The sequence below is a fragment of the Dermacentor albipictus genome, chromosome 8 (genome assembly GCF_038994185.2).
Source record: "Dermacentor albipictus isolate Rhodes 1998 colony chromosome 8, USDA_Dalb.pri_finalv2, whole genome shotgun sequence".
Lineage (NCBI taxonomy): Eukaryota > Metazoa > Arthropoda > Arachnida > Ixodida > Ixodidae > Dermacentor > Dermacentor albipictus.
This window is the reverse complement of record NC_091828.1, coordinates 57,932,327-57,952,080: the sequence shown is the minus strand read 5'-3', so window position 1 is coordinate 57,952,080 and position 19,754 is coordinate 57,932,327. Positions and strand designations below refer to the sequence as shown.

Sequence of the window (19,754 nt, the reverse complement as noted above, 5' to 3'; positions counted from 1 at the left end):
CGTCGGAGAGATGACAAAACCTTGCGGGGTGCCTTTGCTGCCCTGCTTGTATTTCTGGGACTTGATTTCTCCTAGGCGAAGGGTGGCCGTTCTGTCGCTCAGGAACGATATTGTATAAGCGTAGAGTCTAGTGCCGAGGTCGAGGTTAGAGATCGTCTCCAGTATGTAGTCATGTGATAAATTATCGAAGGCTTTTTCGAGGTCTAGCCAGGGGCTTACTCTCGCGTCTCTCGTGTCTGCGTCAATGATATCGTGCTTCAGGAGCTTCATGGCGTCTTGGGTGGATAGCCCGGGTCAAAAGCTGATCATTGTTGCGGGCTAGATATCTTTTCTTCAAGATGTTTCGAGAGCCTGTTTATGACCACGTGCTCGGCTACCTTGCGGACGCAACACCTCAGCGAGATCGGTCGGAGCTTATTGATGTTGGGCGCCTTACCAGTCTTTGGGATGAACACGATGAGGGCTGTTTTCCAGTCTTCGGGCAGTGCTCCGTTCCTCTGTGAGGGTTTCGACTGAGCTTTCGTCGAGGTTTTTAAGTGCCTTGTTAGTTACGCCGTACGGCCCACGCGCTGACTTGCTGTTTAGGTTCTGAAGCGCCATGCGTAAGTCTTCGATTGAGAAGTCCAGCTCTAGATCTCGGTTGGTGTTGCCGCGACATGTTTCGGCGGTCATGACTACAGCATTTTTGGCCAGCGCGTGGTACTTATCGGCGAGATGGTCGATGAGGTAATTTCCCGTGATAGTCTTGGGTTTCTCGTGCATGATCCTGTTGAGCGTGCGACTCTGGTCCGTTTTGGTTCTGGTTCTGTCTAAAATGTGTTTGCGCAGGTGCTACGTCATCTCGCTGTTCATGCGACCGTCCGCAGCGTCGCACACTTCGTTCCACTGCTGCTTATATAGTTGGCTGCAATATTCTGCAATCAGGCGGTTGAGGGAAGACATTCTTTTCCTCAGCCGTCGATGGGGTCTTTCTTCTTTCCATCTCTTGGTGAGCGATTGTTTGGCTTCGAGCATGTGAGTCAGTCAGCTGTCCAAGCTTTGAACGGGGAGATCTGTTTCTATTTCCTTCGTGGCCGCCTTAATGTCGGCCTTTAGTTTCGAAGTACATTGTTCCATTGATTCTTTGCCTGTTCGGCCTTAGTGTCTTAACTTGCGGAGCTTGTCCCAGTCGACGTACGTCATCTTTCTGGGTTCTCTAGATGGGGTGTCAGTCGTTGTCTCAACAATGTTATGATCGCTACCCAGATCCTCGAAGAGGTTGTTCCACTGATAGTTTGGAACCTTCCGGACGAAAGTGAGATCCGGCGTTGTGTCGTGGTTGACCGAGTTAACCGTTCTTGTGGGGTATGCGGCGTTTGTGATGAGCATTAAGTCAAGTTCATCGGCGTCGTTTAGTAAGTCCTTGCTTTTGGCCCTGCTGGCGACGTATCCCCTGGCCTGGTTAGGGGCGTTGAAGTCCCCGGCCACGATCATGGGGTTGTCGCCGGCACGGTTGCGGGCGAGCTGTAGTATTTGCATAAATTTTTGTGCTCTGTGCTTGGGGCTGCTGTAAACGTTTATGATAAATTTATTCTTGGCGTTCGTGGCTCTAAGGAAGACTTCCGTGAGAATGAATTCGCAGTTTCTGCGGTCGTGATTAATGTTGTGTGTCGTGTGGGCTAGCTTGTTGCTGACCAACGTGGCGATACCTCTGAATTTGTGTTGCGGTGATGTAGCGGTCACGTCATAGTCGGATAGCGAGGGTGTAGCGGTATTTGTCTTTTGTAGGAGAATGACTTGGGGTTTGTCTTCTTTGGCTCAAATTGATTGCTGCACGGGGGGCCTTTTTGCGGACATAGACCCTACAATTCCATTGCCAAAGGTTAAACGGTTCAGTTTGCGCAGCCATCTTTGTTGGCGTTGGGTGGCCTTTGTGAGGCCACGTTGTTTCTTAGTCTATCGAGTGACAACGCCCGAGGTAGCTATCACAAACTTAATAGTACTCCTTTGATGGAATACAAGCAGTTGATTCCAAGGTGACCAATTTGATAAAGACATCAGTATTTTTTAACAGCCGCATCGGTCACTAGCGTGGAAATTGCAAGCACATACATTTTTGAACAAGGTAACAACTAGCGATGAAGGTAGAAGGGCATTGCAAGACACGTCACTGTATCAAACCGCTGCGAAGATTCAGTAACAGTCTGTTCTATCAAAGATGCAGGAGATATTATGCTTGAAAAACTTTTGGCCCTTTATACGCACTGTCTCAAGGCTTCAAGATCACCAGAGAGTTCGAATAATTCACACATCGTACTTGTAGCGGTGCGACTATCACCTTCAGAACCGGTCAAAAAGAAGACCGCTCACGTGCAGGTAGCGCGAGACCCACTTAGTAAACACTTTTCGGCCCACATAGTGAACCATAAGAAGCGAGACGCTAAATATTTAAATAATTAAAGGCTCATTGGTTTGATTTCAGTATTGAATAAAATATTCATCACGATAATTTTCAACGGAATCAGCCCAACATATATTATGACTTCAATCAGCCAAAAAAAGAAACAAGCAGATTTCAGGAACTTATATTCTACAATGAACGCGTCCACGTGATCAATCAGAAGACTAAGAAATCCGGGGAATGCAACCAACCTCTCTTAATGGCTTTCACAGATTACGAAAGGTCATTTCATTCAGTACAGATACCAACAGCCGTAGAGGCATTGCATATTCAAGAAGTACAGGTGGTATACGGGAACATCTTGGGAAATATCTATGAAGATTCCACTGGTACCTTGCTTCTCCACAAGGAAAATTTGAAGATTACCTATCAAGGAAGTGGTCAGGCAAGAAGAGACTACCTCCCCAGTGCTATTCACTGCACGCTTAGAAGCTATTAGAATGGGAAGGCATAGGAGCGGAGATCAACGGCCAATATCTTAGAAACCTTCAATCAGATGGCATTGTCCTGTTCAGCAACACTGGGGATGCATATCGTCAAATTATTAAGGACCTTATCCGAGAAAGTGTAAGAGCAGAAGCCACTGTAGCGCCAAGAACCACGGACAAAGAAGAGGACAGGACAACACGGGTCCTGTCATGTCCGGTCCTGGTTCTTGTCCGTGTTTCTTTGCGCTACAGTGACATCAGTGCCTATCAAAGAACACGCCCAAGAAGTTATACTGTGTAAGGGCGGTTTTGACGATGAATATTCAGAAGACAAAGGTAATATTCATCAACCTGGTAACACAACAAAAATTCATGATTTCCAGTCACCCTCTAGAATCTGTGCAGGTGTACGTGTATGTAGGTCAAATACTCAAAGGGGGCTGTGATCCTCATAAGAAAACTTACAGAGGAATAAATATGGATTGCAGTGCATACCGCAGCCATTACCAAATCCTGACTGGGCGTTTAGCACTGTCGTGGAAACGAATAGTGTACAATCACTGCTTTCTACCAGTGCTAACATATGGGATAGAAACTTGGGGTAGACCGCGCAAGGAGTAATGGGGCGAAAAATTCTTTCTTTAATGTTAAGAGACATGAATGAAGTGGTGTGTATAAGAGAGCAAGCGGAGATAGCTGATATTCTATGTAAAGATTAAGGCTAGAGGATGGCGCTGGGCAAGGCTTGTAAGGCGTAGCGCACATACCCAGCGGACCATTAGAGCTGCAGCTTAGGTGCCAAGTGAAGAGAAGCTGAGTTGAAGATGGCATAAAATTAGGTGGGGCGATGAAATCAAGAAATTTTTTGGCACATGTTGGAATCAGCTAGCGCAAGACAGGGGTAGTTGAAGATCACTGGGAGTTGCTTTCGTCCTGCATTCGACATAAAGATAGGCTAATGGTGACATCGCTTATATTGGTACAGCGCTTGAGATGACACAACGCAAACAAAATGAGCTCAACTCAATGCTTTCGCAACAATACACCTGTCCGTGTATTATCATTACTATTATAATTGCTATTATTACTGTTGTTATTGTTTGATAGGAAGACACAGACATACAACGGATGGACAGGGAAAACTTCTGAAAAGAAGCATTCATGCTCAATTTTGAAGTAAAGCCTAACCTCCAAAAAGCAGGGCTCCGCTGAGCGAGTTGCTTTTGTACCGTGATGAAACCACTGAATACGATTTCCGGCACTGCTCTTGTCGAATGTGCCGGAGCATAAGTGATATATGTGACAGCATATCGGTCGTTTTGCCGTCTATGAATTTTGCACTGTTCGCAAAGAATGATCTATTCAAGAACAAGTGAACGCCGCTCACCTCGAAGATTGAAGTAACCCCAAGGTCGTAGATTACGGGCACAAATACGCGCGTAGCCAAAGGGAAAAGTAATAGAGGCGTCCCCGCACTCCATAGCACGTGCCAGCCGTACGCGTAGTAGTGGGCAGGCAAGGCGACAAGCCCCGTCGACGAAAGGATGGATGCCACGGTTGAAGCTGCCAGAGGAAGCATCATGAGCGTCCGACTTCCGAGAAACACTTCAACCGCTGCGGAATTCGAACCACTATGTCGACCATGTTTTTTCCGTAAGGAGAACCAAAGACCCAGGGAAAGGTTTGCGAGGACCAGAACTCCGAACAGGACATATTCCAGGACGTTCATCGCCGAATAGGTCTCTTTCCTCCCGTTCTCAAAGCCTGTAGCGTCCTTCCTGCAGGATGCACTCGGATGTTAAATCACTCTGCAAAGAGCAAAACTTTCGTGACGCTCTATGCTCACATCGCACAATTCTACTTTTCTTGGCACTTAGCGCACTACCTTTTACGCTCAGTCCAACGGCTTATACTAGATTAAGAAAAAGAAACTCGTTTTTATTTGGAGAGAACGAATACGAATTATTCATTTGTTATTCTAGTTCTAAGTACAGTTCCAAAGAAGATATGCTATCTGCAGGTATTTAGCATGCATATTGAATTGTCTTGCGTAAATAAAAGACCTAATACAAATGCATAATAATAATAATAATAATAATAATAATAATAATACGTTTAGCAAGATATACCAATTGAAAAATTGAACAAAATTCTAAATATACAGGAATACGCGACCGTGTGAAGAAATAAATAGGCTAGTAGCCGTAATAAAATAGTGCTAAGTTCCACTCAGTATCATTATATATTGGTGTTCTCCCAATATATGCTGTTACACTGTCGGTACTATAGTGCGGGCAACTTCTAACCTTATTTCGCAATAGCGAAATAAATTATTCTGGTGTGGTTATTGTAAACTTAATAAATTGGGCTGTTTCATTTCTAGACTCTAATACTGCTATGCATTGAAGAATTAGAATTCCCAGCTAGATTGTTTTAAAGCCTATGAACATCCAAATATCTCACGAAATTGCATTCTTGAAAATTTACTTCACTTTGCCTCGTGAGTGTTTATCGAATGATAATCCTGTTGCTGAATCAGGTACAGGTTACCCGCTAACGCAATGAGAAATGCTACTTCGTATGGCATAAAAACTTTAAACATGCACAATGTTATGTCATAGTACTTTGTTTACTACAATGGTGGAATTGTTCAGTCAGCTTTAGAAAAAAAATGACCCTACAGAACCAACTGCATCACCGACTCCTTTCGATAAACGACCGTTTTTTAAGTACAAAATTCTCTTTTTTTCTACTCGCACATTCGATACAGAAGAGTCCCACACATTCGAAGAAGAAAATCGCATACGTACCCAATTACACCCTCAGGCTTGTTCGTCGCGTATGTACTAGGCTTTATTTAGCATTCTATCGTAGGAGCAATGTAGTGTCATACACTCATCACGAACGCAGTTCGTATTTGTACTGCACCGCTACGCAGGCTAGCCTTTTCTCCAGTACAAGAATTAAGCTCAAAGAGAGGGGAGTAACGTGGGTGATGACAACAGGGCGACTGGCAACGGAAACAGCTGTTTCTCGTTTCTACGTTGTTGAAACGACCCCGCGCAGTATTCCAGGGAACTAGCAATGCACGCAGACTGGCTGCACCTCTTGCGAAATTATCGCTCCTTGCCGGGCAGGAGACGCGTATGGGTGGTGTTTGAAACATGGCGTCCATGACGTGTTTCCGGCGGCGCGATTGCATGCGGCGCCTGCTGTTAGCCAAAGCATAACCTTCAAGATTCCTCTTTTTACTCGGTGGGAGCTGTCGCTGAAGCGTGGATTCGGATATCGCCTTATAGCGAGGTCAGAATAAATTGCGCCAATTGCGCGAGACATCATCCACAGGCCTGTCATACCCCACATTCGTATTTCCGCTGTTAATTATCGTTTGCGCATGCTCGACTAATTTTCACACTCTACGGTTTTATTCAACGGTATGCCATTTCTCGAACGAGCGACGCATGAAAGAGTATCTGCTGCACAGATATTCACCGCTGGTCGTTCAAGGGAAGCCTGTGGTGCGAGCCCGCGTATCGACAATGCACTGCTTGAAGATTCCGAAGAAGACTAGATGCCATCGTTTGGGGAACCCTTTGTATTGTAATAATAAACTGTGTAAAAGTTTATGCAGATCACTAAAGCTTGCCCAATACCAGCAGTAAAATATCCTCCCTGCTTGAATGAACACATCACCAACACAACAATCTAGGTTGCAAAAAAAAATGCTTAGTGACTCGTCGTTGAGTATTCATAACCACGTGCGAAAGTAACATGCATCAATCAACCCCGTGTGCTGTATAATTAAGCTGCCGCTATCTCTCATCTAGAACTCGTCATGTGCCTGAAGATAACTGCAAGGCGACGTCAAAATAGTGCATTGTATCAGTACTTGCCTGCCTGTTGTTCGTACGGTGTGTCTGCAACGTAAGTATGTGCATTCGCGAAAGAACATCAACTGATGCAAAAACCTGCTTTTCGTTGTAGGAGTTCAGAGCTTCAGCGTAAATGTATTGCGCAACTCGAAGAAATGCACAGTCGCACTTCACTCGTTGTCAACCTTTGCAAGCACAGTTTCTTTTGCTGAGGCAACGTCGCCGCGTTCACAGGTAAAAATACCATATTTCCGTTGTCCGGAAGTTCTCCACCCGTCACATCCACCGCTCGCGCACAGAACACCTGAACACTTCAACAGATATATTCGCTGCCGCTACTCCCCATCCGCGCTCCCCGCCCCCAGCGTGACTCGCGCGTTTTAGAGGAAGCTTTAGCTCGGGCCCAACTCTGACGCGGCCTATTCAAATGCATGTAAAACGCAAAAACGTTTTTCTGAGATAACCGCTGGACCGATTTTAACGAAGTTTGTTGCATGTGAGAAAGAAAGTTAAATTATAGTGACTGTTGTAAGCGAAATTTTGATTCAGGTCCTGAATTTTGCTAAGACATTTTAAATATTCGAAGGTTTGAAAAAAATAGAAGCCTGCACGCATCCGCAGCATAGGCGGCGTTCGCCCTTGAAGGGAGGGGGTGTGTGTACAATAAACAAGGAACCAGAAAGCTAGATTTCGTGCATAGCGTTCGCCGTCAGCGTTTGCGGGTAAACATGACGGCTACATAATCTGTGTTTCCCGGGAAGCCTGAGAAGCACTTCGAGATCTTTGAATGCTCTCAAGTCCCACTCTTAAAGACGAAGCCTAAGCATCCTCCAATTTTTTATTTGTTGCTCCGCTCGCCTCCAGAATGGAATGCCAACTCGCCCAATAAACCATCCTTTTGAAGTTAACACTTTTGCGGAGCATTTCTGCTCAGCTGTGAATCTTCTTAAGCGATATGTCTTTGCAGATCCGAACCCCTGAAATAACGGCGCCAGTCATTCTTGTCATAAATGCCCCTCGCAAGAACACCAAGCCGCCCTCCTTACCAGTAGGAAGCTGCTCTAGTTTCTCTTCAGTAAAGCAATTGACAACCTTTCTGAGATAAACTTCGGCGCTTCCCTGAGAACAGCTCTTCAGCATGTCTGCGCCTTCAAAAATGCACCTTTCATACTTCGGAAATAAAACGTCAGAATTTCTGGTGCAGATTTATTAGAGTGGATTTGGGATATTGAGCAAAAGCACATGACGGTAGTCATTTCTTTTTCCCTGTTCCGGACCTGCGAAGACGTATCGCCTAATTATACTGCAGTAGCCGACTACTGCAGTAGCCGACTACTGCAGGGAGTGCAGCAAATACAGCACCGCCATCATATCCCTCATACGAGTACAAGTTGACGATGTGAACAGTTTCAAACTTCAGTATTTGAGACATTCGCAGCGTTAAAGACTCAAGAAGCACAATCGCAAAAGAAAACAAAAGAAACGGCATGGGACGTCCGCGTTCCCGATATATGCAAAGTCGCAGCGCTATCGTGGCAGTCACAGCGATAGCTAAGGGTTGTCATGCGCGTCTGAGTGGCAGGTGGAAGAACGAGCGCCCATGGCAGGTGACGCGTGTTCTATGCTGGGGTTGGGCGCCCACCTTTCCGGTCTGTGCTATGCCGGATGAGGTCGCGCAGCTACGTAGTTCTGCATGATTTCGTTTTCATTTTTATGTGCCATGAATAAATGCGGGAAACCCATTCCTCACAAAGAGAAAGATTTGCTAGGCTTCGCGTAACTGAAAAATGACAGGCTATCGTAATTTAACTGCAGAGGCGAGTGGGATAGTTTACCCGGAAAGCTCCCACGTTTTATAAGCAACGCTTCATGACTTCTAACGTAATTTTGGTGCAAACAATACATAAATAAAAAATAAATTGTCCCCTTCATACTCAACATATATGCATCTCTGTTCTGTCAAATAATCACTTGTGCAATTGTGAACAAAATTCGTGCAACACCTTATTTAAGAATGGATATAGCCACGTGAAATCGATTTGCGGAATGCAACCTGCCTCTTCATTGAACTTCACAGGTTATGAATATTTGTTCGATTCACCAGAGATATCAGCTGTCACGGAGGCATTGCGCAGTCAAAGTGTGAAGATAGCATACAAGATATCTTCGAAAACAACTATTGGGATTGCACTGGGTTCATAAGCCACATGGATCCAGTGTAAAAAAGGTGCCAAGGAAAAACACGCAATCGCACCTTTGTTCTCTCTATGTCTCCCAAGAACGACAGGGCACGCCCACGGGCTGAAGAGTGTTCAGTAATCCCTTTGGCAAGCATCTTGTCAACCTAGCTCTGCATAACTTGTCGCTCAGAGGGCGACACCCGGTATGGGGGTCGGCGAGTAGGTGCTGCATCGCCGGTATTTATACGATGCTTCACGACCGTAGTTTGACACAAAGGGCGATCGTTCAGGTCGAAAATGTAGGAATATCACTCGAGGAGGCCACGAAGCTCTACTGCTTGTTGGGTTGAGAAGTCCAGTGCAATCATCTGTTTAAAGTCGTTGTCGGGGCTGCTGCAGAAGGCGCAGAATGAGCTTTGGTCGAAGACGGCGCAGCAGAAATGTGGCACTCGTGCGTCGGTGACAATGTGGCGAGAGACATGCCTCGAGGAAGTACTTGTGGGCACTGTCTGAAATTTAGGATGGGAAGACATGACTGATTGGCCGCAACAGAAACGATGGTGTGCGGGAAGAGACGAACAGTGTGAGAAAGCAGGACTGAAGTGGCGGGAGTAAGGACATAGTCTCAGTCAGGTACAGGTGCGCAGGCTAAGACAGGGATGCAGGTTGCTGCAAGCGATGGCAGACGTATAAGATCCGCGGAACAAAGCTGAGTTGGAGCATAAAGATGAAGGTCAGCGGAAACAGGCAGGGGCATGTCAAGTTGTATAGCACCTGCGGAACAGTCAATCAGAGCAGAATTGGCGGCCAAAAAGTCGTGTCCGAGAATCAAATTGTGAGGGAAACGTTCGAGCACACTAAACAAAACGGACGTGTGACGACCCGCGACACGGACACGAGTAGTACACATTCCAAGCACAGCCGGAATCCCACCGTCAGTGACCTGAAGCAGTCGAGTCGGAGCAGGAGTAAGTACTTTTCTCAAGCGCGTTCAAAGCTCCGCACTCATGATGGAAATTTAGGCTCCAGTGTCGAAGAGTGCTGCAACGGGCAAACTATCCACATCCACGTCCAGAAGGTTCCGATTAGTAGGCAGGGTCAGCAGAGGAATTTCAAGCCGGGGTTCTAGAGCAGCGTCACCTCCAGGAGCTGCCCCAGTTTCCCGTCGGAGAGCGGCGACGGTAAGCATCGGATGGAGAGTCACCCAGCTGGGGCGAAAGGGAGCGGTGACTATGTGCTGATAGCGAGTGACTGGTCGCGGTGGCTCGAGCGCTGTCAGGTGCATCTTCAACCTCGGTGGAGAATGATGGCGGGGGAGGATTCAGTGGGGAGTGGTGGTAGGCGGGAAAGCTCGGTCAAAAGTGGGCTGGCCAGGAACTTCGACAGTGGCGAGAGATGTGGCCCACACGTCCACAGTAAAAGCAGATGGGTCTATCGTCATGTGTGCGCCATTCGGTCGGGCTGCGATAGCTCGGATACGGACCGTATTGGCTCCGGCAAGCAGGGGCAGAGGCAGCAGGCGAAGCAAATTCAGAACGGCTGGCGTGGCAGATGGACGGAAGACCCACATTGACAATTTCTTGGCGAATTACCGACTGAATGAGACACACAAGCGGCCGGGAATCGTCAATGCACTGCGTCACTAGCGTGGCAGAAGACGCTGCTTCGATTTCTCGCCGTACGATACGTACGACGTTCTCGCAGGAGGTGGGCTCACGCGGTGGACAAATGTCTTCGCACGTCGATGAAGGTGCGGTATTAGGTAGACGGGTAAACTGTTGAACTATGCGGCGAATCTTCGCGTCTTTAAAGCGGCGACATTTCTTAATGATCTCATTGACCGTTGGTATGTTCTTGTAAACAAGCAGGTTAAATGTGCCGCCCGCGATGCTTTTTAAAACGTGCCTGACCCTGTCTGCCCCTGCCATATTGTTATCCACTTTGCGGCAAAGAACGAGGACGTCCTGGATATACGCAACGTAAGGTTCAGTGGACGTCTCTACACGGGTCCCAAGGTCCTTCTTCGCAGCACGATGGTGGCCGACAGGCTTGCCGAACAAATCTGTGAGCTTCTATTTGCACTGGTCCCAACTCGTAATCACTTCTTCGTGTGTTTCGAACCAGACCCGTGCTGTTTTCTTGAGGTAGAACATTATTTTGGCCAGCATAAGCGTGCTATCCCACCTGGTGTGTGCGCTGACGCGTTCGTAATTATGCAACCAGTCATCGAAGTCAACGTTGTCGATCCCGGAAAACATGCCAGGGTCGCGAGGCTGGGCCAGGATGACCGTCGGTGGCGATGACGGGGCCGTGGTTGAACTCTCTCCTTCCGATGACATGGCGGCCAGGTTACGTCCGCTGCGGAGCTCCGTTTTGCGCATATGATTACCGCGCACCTCCACCAATCTTACGGGAAGGAAGAAGCGTGCGTCTATTTACAGATGGTTTTTAATGGCTGAGCCAACCAGCGTAGAGCAGCCATAATACTAACCTCTTCTTAGTCGTCGCCAAGGGCACCAGCATCGTCCTCTTCCCGCATTACCGACTGTGACAATATATATATATATATATATATATATATATATATATATATATATATATATATATATATATATATATGTACATATGTGTGTGTGTGTGTGTGTGTGTGTGTGCATGTGCGTGCGTGCGTGCGTGTGCGCGTGCGTGCGTGTTGGTATATGCACCGTTATGGATATGTTTTGTACCTCTGCAATGCATTCTCCTATTTTTGTATTCGCTGTAAGTGACCATTAAAGAAAGAAGCAGGCATCCCATCAAGCTTCTGTTGAGCAGCTTTTGCTTTCTTGCCCTTGCATTTTCTTTTTTATTTTCTGTCTATGTAAAAGAAAGCCACGAGAATGCGAATTAAAGTTGACATAATGTTGACAGTTGTCTATAAACATCTAAAGATGTGCAAAATGAGCGCTGAATGTTCAAAAAGGAAATAATTTGCCATTTATAGCATTCTGCTTTGTATCGCGAGGTAACGGTAGATAGACAGATAATGCTCGAAAAAAGGAGACATGTCCGCGACGCATTTGTTTTGCATTTACTTCAGGCACAAATGACTTGTGGAAAACGCGGACAGCAGTGTAGGATACTGATCCCGGAGAGTGCAAACATACCAGCAGCTGCCACGACTAGATAACGTCCGCTCAACATCTGTGTATTGAATAGAGCCGGTGTGCGTGCTTTTTTTGTGCTCTAGCGCGATGCCTTCCCAGTCGTTGCTGTTGTAATGCTTCTGAATCATTCTAGCGTATACCCATATCGCGGCATGAGCTATGAATTGGATAGTTAGGTGACATGAACAAGAGAAGGAAAACATTTTTAAAAAATCAGTGGTCAAATATAGCTAGGAAGTCTATTGTGAGGGATGGAAAAAATTATCACCCACTAAACAATTTAAACAGAGAATCAATTCAGCGGGGCAATCGATTGTTCTCAGAGAAATATTTCCAGCTGCGGAGGAAACAAAGTAAAGTCATACACCGGCACAAACAGGAGGGAGGTAGTGAAGAGTCACTTTTGAATGCGATCGCGGATAGATACCTTCCTATAGGGCCGACGCAGGAAGAGGATTACCGCAGATCTAGTGCGCGACGGTAGAGGAACTGGACGCGCCTTTCAGAGAATCAGAGGTCAGGGCGGTGATCTACAATTTAAACAGCAGATCGGCTCCGGGACCGGATAACGTTTCTAACATGCTTTTAGCAAACCTGGACGATAAAGCAGTGGAACTACTTACTAAGGAGGTCAACAGGGTATGGGAGACAGGACAGGTGCCTGACGGATGGAGGTCGGCTATAGTGACACTCATCCCTAAACCAGGAAAACCTCTTCATTTGGACAACATGAGGCCAATATCACTAACCTCGTGCATAGGCAAGGTAGCGGAGCACGCGATCTTGAACCGGGTTTCCGGGTACATAGAGCGCCAAAACCTCTTCCCACATAATATGGTTGGTTTTCGGCCCGGCCTATCGACGCAGGAGGTTATGCTAATGCTAAGGAAGCAAATCTTTGATAGCGGCACCCGGGACGTGAGAGGGATTCTCGCCCTGGATCTCACTAAGGCGTTCGACACAGTGTTTCATAGATACATTCTGCAAGCCACGGCCGGGATAGGCCTGGGAGTCAAATTCCAGGCCTTCGTCAGGTCCTTTCTCCTGAATAGAACTGCTACTATTCAGGTGGGGCAGATTCGGTCGAGCGTGTACGAATTGGGAGCTCGGGGTACCCCTCAGGGATCAGTCATCTCGCCACTGCTCTTCAATATCGTCATGAAGGGTCTATCAGATAGGCTGGGCGGCCTCCAGGGCATAGGTCACGCACTTTACGCAGATGACATCACGATCTGGTGCCCAGGGGGCTCCCTCGCTGAAATGGAGCAAGCTCTACAAGCGGCCTTGGACGAGACGGAGGCTTACCTCGCGGACACGGGTCTCAAGCTGTCTACGAGTAAATCGGAGCTGTTGCTTTACAGACCCGCAAGGCAAGGGGTTCGGGGTCTGACACCCCTCAACCAGCTACCCGTGGCATTATACGCGAATAATGGGCAGAAAATTCCCAGAGTCGACTCAGTTAAGATCCTAGGCCTGCTCATAGACGCGAGGGGCTGTAATGCCAGAACAATTACCCACGTCACAGCTAAAACAGAGAATATGTTGCGGCTAATTTCTAGGGTGTCCAACCGAAAGAAGGGGTTAGGTGAAGACAACCTCCTTCGGATGTACAACGCGTTCCTCATGAGCCATATTAACTATGTGGCATCAGCTCTAGTGTGGAAAAAAACGGAAAAGACCAAATTAAATACACTCATGCGCAAGAGCATCAAGAAAGTGCTAGGTTTGCCTCTTGCCACGAGCTCCGACAGGCTAGATCAACTCGGTATGCACAATAGCATAGACGAGATCATAGAGGCACAGGTCACTGCCCAGGTGGTTAGGCTATCGTCGACCCAAGCTGGCAGGCGAATTCGCGACGAGGTTGGCATGGCTCCTAGGATAATGGAGGACCGGCGTATAACATTGACACGAGAAACGCGGGCAAAATACCTGGTGAGGCCCTTCCCGCGGAACGTACATCCGCAGCATAACGAGGGTAGACGTAAAGCCCGTGCACGAGCCATATTGAAGAAAGTTAGGGATGACAGAGACTCCGCGGTCTTTGTCGATGCGGCGCAGTACGGGAACATGAGAGTGTTCGCGCTGTCGGTTGTAGACGGGCGGGGGGTGCTTCGGTCCTCGGCCTCGGTCAGAGCGGCCACCATGAGTATAGCAGAGCAAATTGCGGTTGCGCTGGCCTTGAGTGATCCAGAGCGTTCCTACATTTACACCGACTCGAGAGACGCAATCAGAGCTTTCGAGTCGGGTAACCTCGCACGAGAAGCGGCCTCCATTTTAGAAAAAAGGGCTTGCCCCGGTTTTCATTATATCACGTGGTTCCCCGCACACATGGGGACGAACGTTCTCGAGGGATTCCCAAACCTCAACGAGCTTGCCCACGACCGTGCGCGAGAACTAACGCGCCGCGACGGTCTGGAGGCTCCGGAGGGGCAGGAAGGGCCTCAGTTGAACGATCCACTCCTCACATTTAATGAAATCACTAAACATTACCAACTTGGTCGGAGAATTTATCCTCTGCCTCACCCGAAGCTCAGTAGAGGTCAGTCAGCTACACTTAGAATGCTGCAGACGGCATCTTTCCCGTCGCGGGGATTCCTCAGTAGGATGTACTCGGATGTGGACCCTAGTTGTCCTGACTGCACTGAAACCTTTTGCTCAATGGCTCACATGCTCTGGCGATGTCCCGCGTTGCCTAACGACTTCCTCTCCAGCGAAGCCGGATGGGAGGAGGCCATCAGAAGCACGGTACTCCGAAAGCAAGCCCAGGCTATCCAGAGGGCCCAGGAAAGAGCAGAGCGTCACGGCGTTCTGTCCTTTACATGGGCGCGGCCAGCGGCTACAATGGCCTCCCGTTAGGAGGTCCTGAAAGTAGCTCCTCAGGACTAAATAAAGTTCGTTGTCTGTCTGTCTGTCTGTGGAGGAAACATTTCTGTCAATGAAACCAAGAGGCTCCCAAAGACCGAGTCACAGGCACGTATTTCTTTATACACACTCTGCAAAGGGGAATTTGTAATATTTCTCTTATCACAGTGAAGCGTCTACAGGACAAAGCTAAATTGCCTATCTCTTCTTACTAGACTTAGAATGAGCAAAGTGGTGAGAGAACCAGTTCAGGCCTGTGTGGATAGAAATTTAGCGCCGGTCAGTCAGAGCACGGCCCCCTGATGGACACTTCCATTTTTCATTCCTGCCAAACTATCTGCCCCAGGAATACAAATATCATGACCTATTTCACTCTGTACGAGTGGACGACCAGCGACGCTGTGTAGCATATGACAAACAGATGACGCAGAATTTTGAACAACGATACGAACACATTTATTGTCTTGATCGGTGGTCATCGTGACGAAAGGTACGCACACATTTATTTGTGTAAATCCTCGTTAGTTCGTGTTATACATTCGTATTTCATTTCGTGATATATTGAGGCAGTTCATTTCAGACCGAATTCACCACACCGACTGGCAGTGGGCCAGTGCCGTTATCGCCTTCACAGAGCCAGAGGGGGAGGGGAGCTTATGGTACTTCAGCCCCCCCACCCCCCTCGCCGAACTTTTTCCGTGCTGTCATGTACCGCCGACCAAAGCAACCCACTGCACCAGAAATCATTCTGGATTTTTTCTAGAATGTCTTTTTCACGCTTGAAAAGACATCACGGCGCGACCTCGGGCCGGATTTCATGGCAACGCCCATGCACCTGGAGTCCAATAACGCAAGGAGCTCCATCCGAGCACAAAATTTCACGGGCGTTCTATGGCGAGCGGGCTTGTGGCGGCGCCTGGCGGATGCCGCGGGATCTACGGAGCGCATGGATTTCTATTCCGAAACTTTATTTGTATGATGTTCTCATAAGCTTTTGATGCGAAAGATGCGGTGATATTTACAAAGTGGTGCAGTAGATTTTCAATTCCATAACTTCATGGGTGCATTGACTTTTCTTCAAGTCGTACATCGGACCATACAGCTGGACAAACCAAGCCAACAAACTACCACACAAGTTTACAAAGCACGCAGCGAGGTCTGGTGAGACGAAGTGCTGCGGTGGCTCGTTTGTGCTGTCATGCCATAGAAAAAAAATATCATCATTTTTCCCCAACGCCAAAGCATGCATGTCAAGACACTAAAGCTAGCAAAGGTAACGACGTTCTTCTTTATGTTTTTTTTTACTTTTATTCTAATTCTGGCTACCCGCGGGTCGCCAGAGCCAGCCAGAGCGCATGCGTTTTTCTCGTGTTGCCCTGACCACCCCGCGGCGCACTTCGGAGCGCGATCGTTTTTCTCTGAACGAGTGGATTTTGGCCTAGCTGACTGGTCGATGCTTTCTGGCTAGCAAGTGAGAAAAAGAAGCTATGGTCATCGCCGCCATCACTCTGGGTACTCGACGGATTACAACGCATTCGGTTGAGGGCACTGCCTTCAATTCGATGTTATCGCAACCTCTAGGGAACGTATTTTGTCTGGCCGGTGTAAGATACCGAGAAGTATGCGTGTGGTTCTCTGTTGACCAAGAGTCTCAAGTTTCATCGATATTCCTTCAGAAGCCACATTTGGTGCCCAACAAAAAAAAGACGTCGCTGTGGCGCAGCGAATTGTCGCATGGTGAAAGTTCGATTTTGTTACTTCTTAAAGTAATGGGTCACGGGACTCTTCAGTTACCGGATACTTTTATTATATTATGGCCGATGGCATTTATATGGACACTACAGGCACATTCCTAGCGTCGCCGTCATGACGCGTATAAAGTCTAAGGGTGATAACATCGTGCGAAGCGATAACATACAGCATGTGTGCGATAAATACAGCACGCGAAGCATGCTGTATGTGCCAGTGAAAGCATGAGAGGGGGGGAATAGATGAGCCGTGAATGGTGGTGTAGTCTTGCGTGCGCAAGGGAGAAATGGATGGATGGATGGACATTGTGAACGTTCCCTTTATTACGGGGTGGTGAGTTGCGCCACCAAGCTCTCGTTATTATATTACCTAATGCTCTAGCTATGTTAAAGAAAGAAAGAAAAAAAGTAAGAAAATAACATCAAATTCCCCTAAACAAGCTTTCTGAAACTCGATTGAAAACTTTACTTTTTGTAAGGCTTCGTTGCTCCTCGTTTCCCTACTTTTCTTCCACCAATCTTTCAATCGCATCTAATTCTGTTGGGAACACTTCTCCTTTTCCCCTGCTCTCGCTGAACCCAAGTTCAAGGAGGCCAGTGGTGCCTAACTCGACCGCTAGACAGATATCTTCACATTCTAATAAAAGCGGGAAGAAAGCGCGCCCCCTTCCGTCACGCGTGATGCATAGGAGGGAGTTCCAGTGGGGGCGAAAAGAAGTGGAAAAGAAGTGGGAAAGAAGTGGGAAAGAAGTGGAAAAGAAGTGGAAAAGAAGAAGCACCAGCAGTGCGCGTGTCCTTCGAGCAAGGCCTCGAGCTCGAGCCGAGCTGCGTTCGATCTGCACCCTGGTGTGCCCAAGCTGGAACTTATTTGGTGGTTTGGCTGAGTTTTGGGTGGATTTGACCTAGTTATCTTCCTTATCTTATTTTTGTAGGACTTATCCGTGATTGAAGCAACGCTGATGTCTAAAAACTCTCCTGGGCAAGGGCCCAGCCCTTGGTCAGCCTCCCTTTGCCCTGATGATTTGCCTTTGCAAGCTTTCTTCCGCAGCGGTGTTAGCAGCATCCCTGTCGTGCTGGTGCCCTCGAACGGTGGATTCATCCGGCTGAACAACCCACAAGCTGTTCAGGCCGAGCTCCAGGCCATGATGCGTGATTTCCAGATGATAAGTGATGTCCGACAATTTGGAAGAGGTGGGATAGTCTGGAGGTCATCAGATTCGACCTGTGTCGCAGACCTCCTAAAGTGTAAGACTTTCGCATCTGTCCCGGTGAGTGCGTTTATTCCTCCTCATCTAGCATGCACGAAAGGCATTGTCCGGGGCGTAGACTCTCGATTGAGCCCAACTGAGACTCTGGAGAAACTGTCTGATGCTGGCGTCATAGCTGTATACCGGTGTAACCGACTGGTAAATGGAGAAAAAGTTGCCACAGAATCAGTCATTGCTACCTTTGCTGGCATGTCCTGCCCTTCTGAACTGAAAGTGTGGCCACTTATTTTTAGAGTGGAACATCTGGCTTCCCGCCCACTTCAGTGTCGGAACTGTTCGCGTTTTGGCCATAGTGCAGGAGGCTGCAAATCAAATAAACGCTGTCGCGCCTGTGGTGCCGATCATTCTCCCAATGAGTGCAAAGCTGAAGCCGAAACTTGCTGCCTATGTGGAGGAAACCATGCGGCTGACTATGCAAACTGCTCGGCTAGAGCTAACGAGATACAGGTACTCGAAGTAATTGACAGGCGACGATGTTCGCGGCGAGAAGCTATTGCAGTCGTCAAGGAAAGAGCCTTTGGATACGCTGGCGTCACTGCAAGGCAATCTACTTTACAGGAAGACAACGTGTCGAAACTCATTGAATCGGCCGTAGAAAAAGCAATGACGAAGGCTATGCAACATATTGTCACAAGTGTTACCGACTGTCTTTCCCAAGTGTTTACTGCGAAGGTGACACAGCTATTGCAAACAGCTGCAACACCAATCACCAAATCGATTGCTTGTGCTGCAGAACAGGTAGCCAGTTCAGTCCTAGTGCCGAGTACCACATCGGACCCAACATTTCTTTGATCCGATCCTGGTTCTTCGCGTCAGTCAGACTCGCAGGTCGACATGGAAACAGGTCATGATACCAGGCCGCAAAAACGAACTGGGTCTCCAGTAACTGCTTTTTGTCCATATACCAAAAACAAAAAGGGTAATTCAATTTCTCATTCTGGCATCCAAGAAAGTTCATTGCAAGGTTAGTCGCTGAAGTAACTATATCAATTAGATCATCGCCATAGCTTTAAAAGTGCTACAGTGGAACTGTCGTTCCCTGTTTTCTGCTTCAACAGACTTACATTGCTTAACAACTCATCTTAATCCTGCTTCAAAATCTTAAATGAAACCTGGCTTACTCCTGAGAAAAACTTTCATTTTAAAGATTTTCGATCTTTTCGATTAGATCGCCTTTCACAAGGAGGTGGCCTAATGATATTCTTGTCATCTAAATTCTGTCATAAGCCGAAAATAGCTTTCAAGTTAATGTCTCCGGATTGTGAAATTTTGGCAGTGCACCTTAGCATCCCAGGCTACCGTACATTTTCAATTATAAATGCTTATTTCCCTACGGGCGTACACAGTACGTACCAATTGGATAGTGCGCTTGCCAGCTGCAAAAATGAAGTCATTCTTACTGGTGACTTCAACTCGCATCACGTGTCTTGGGGTTACAAAACAGATTAAGGTGGGACACGTCTGTGGAACTGGACCATATAAAAACCTTTCGTGCCTTACTATCAGTGGACCTACATTTGTCCGCGGACAATCTCGCTCAGTATTAGATTTGACGTTTTCTAGCACAAGTGCCACTGTGACATCTTGGACAACGATTGATTTCTGTACAAACAGTGATCATGTCCCGGTATACTTTGAAGTTGCATGCCCTTTAATTTCAGTTGAACGACAAGGCAGAATCTTTGTGAATTGCAAAAAATATAAAGACTGCTTGCGGTTCACCATTGTGTCACTAAGTAATAGTAATGGTGAAGAAATTGGCTTGAATATTTGTTCAGAAATACAGACGTCCCGAGAAAAGTCTGAA

At 47.4% G+C, this 19,754-nt stretch overlaps 1 protein-coding gene across 1 annotated transcript in view; it reads right to left on the bottom strand.

Annotated features, from left to right (window-relative positions):
* The window catches only part of LOC139049268 (sodium/iodide cotransporter-like), a 56,805-nt gene extending 52,139 nt beyond the window's left edge, over positions 1–4,666 (bottom strand). Inside the window, exon 1 of the mRNA XM_070524639.1 lies at positions 4,256–4,666. Within this exon, the coding sequence (XP_070380740.1) occupies positions 4,256–4,597 (342 nt within the window). The 5' untranslated portion in view covers positions 4,598–4,666. The remainder of the gene's footprint in view (positions 1–4,255) is intronic.
* Between the last annotated feature and the right edge of the window lie 15,088 nt (positions 4,667–19,754).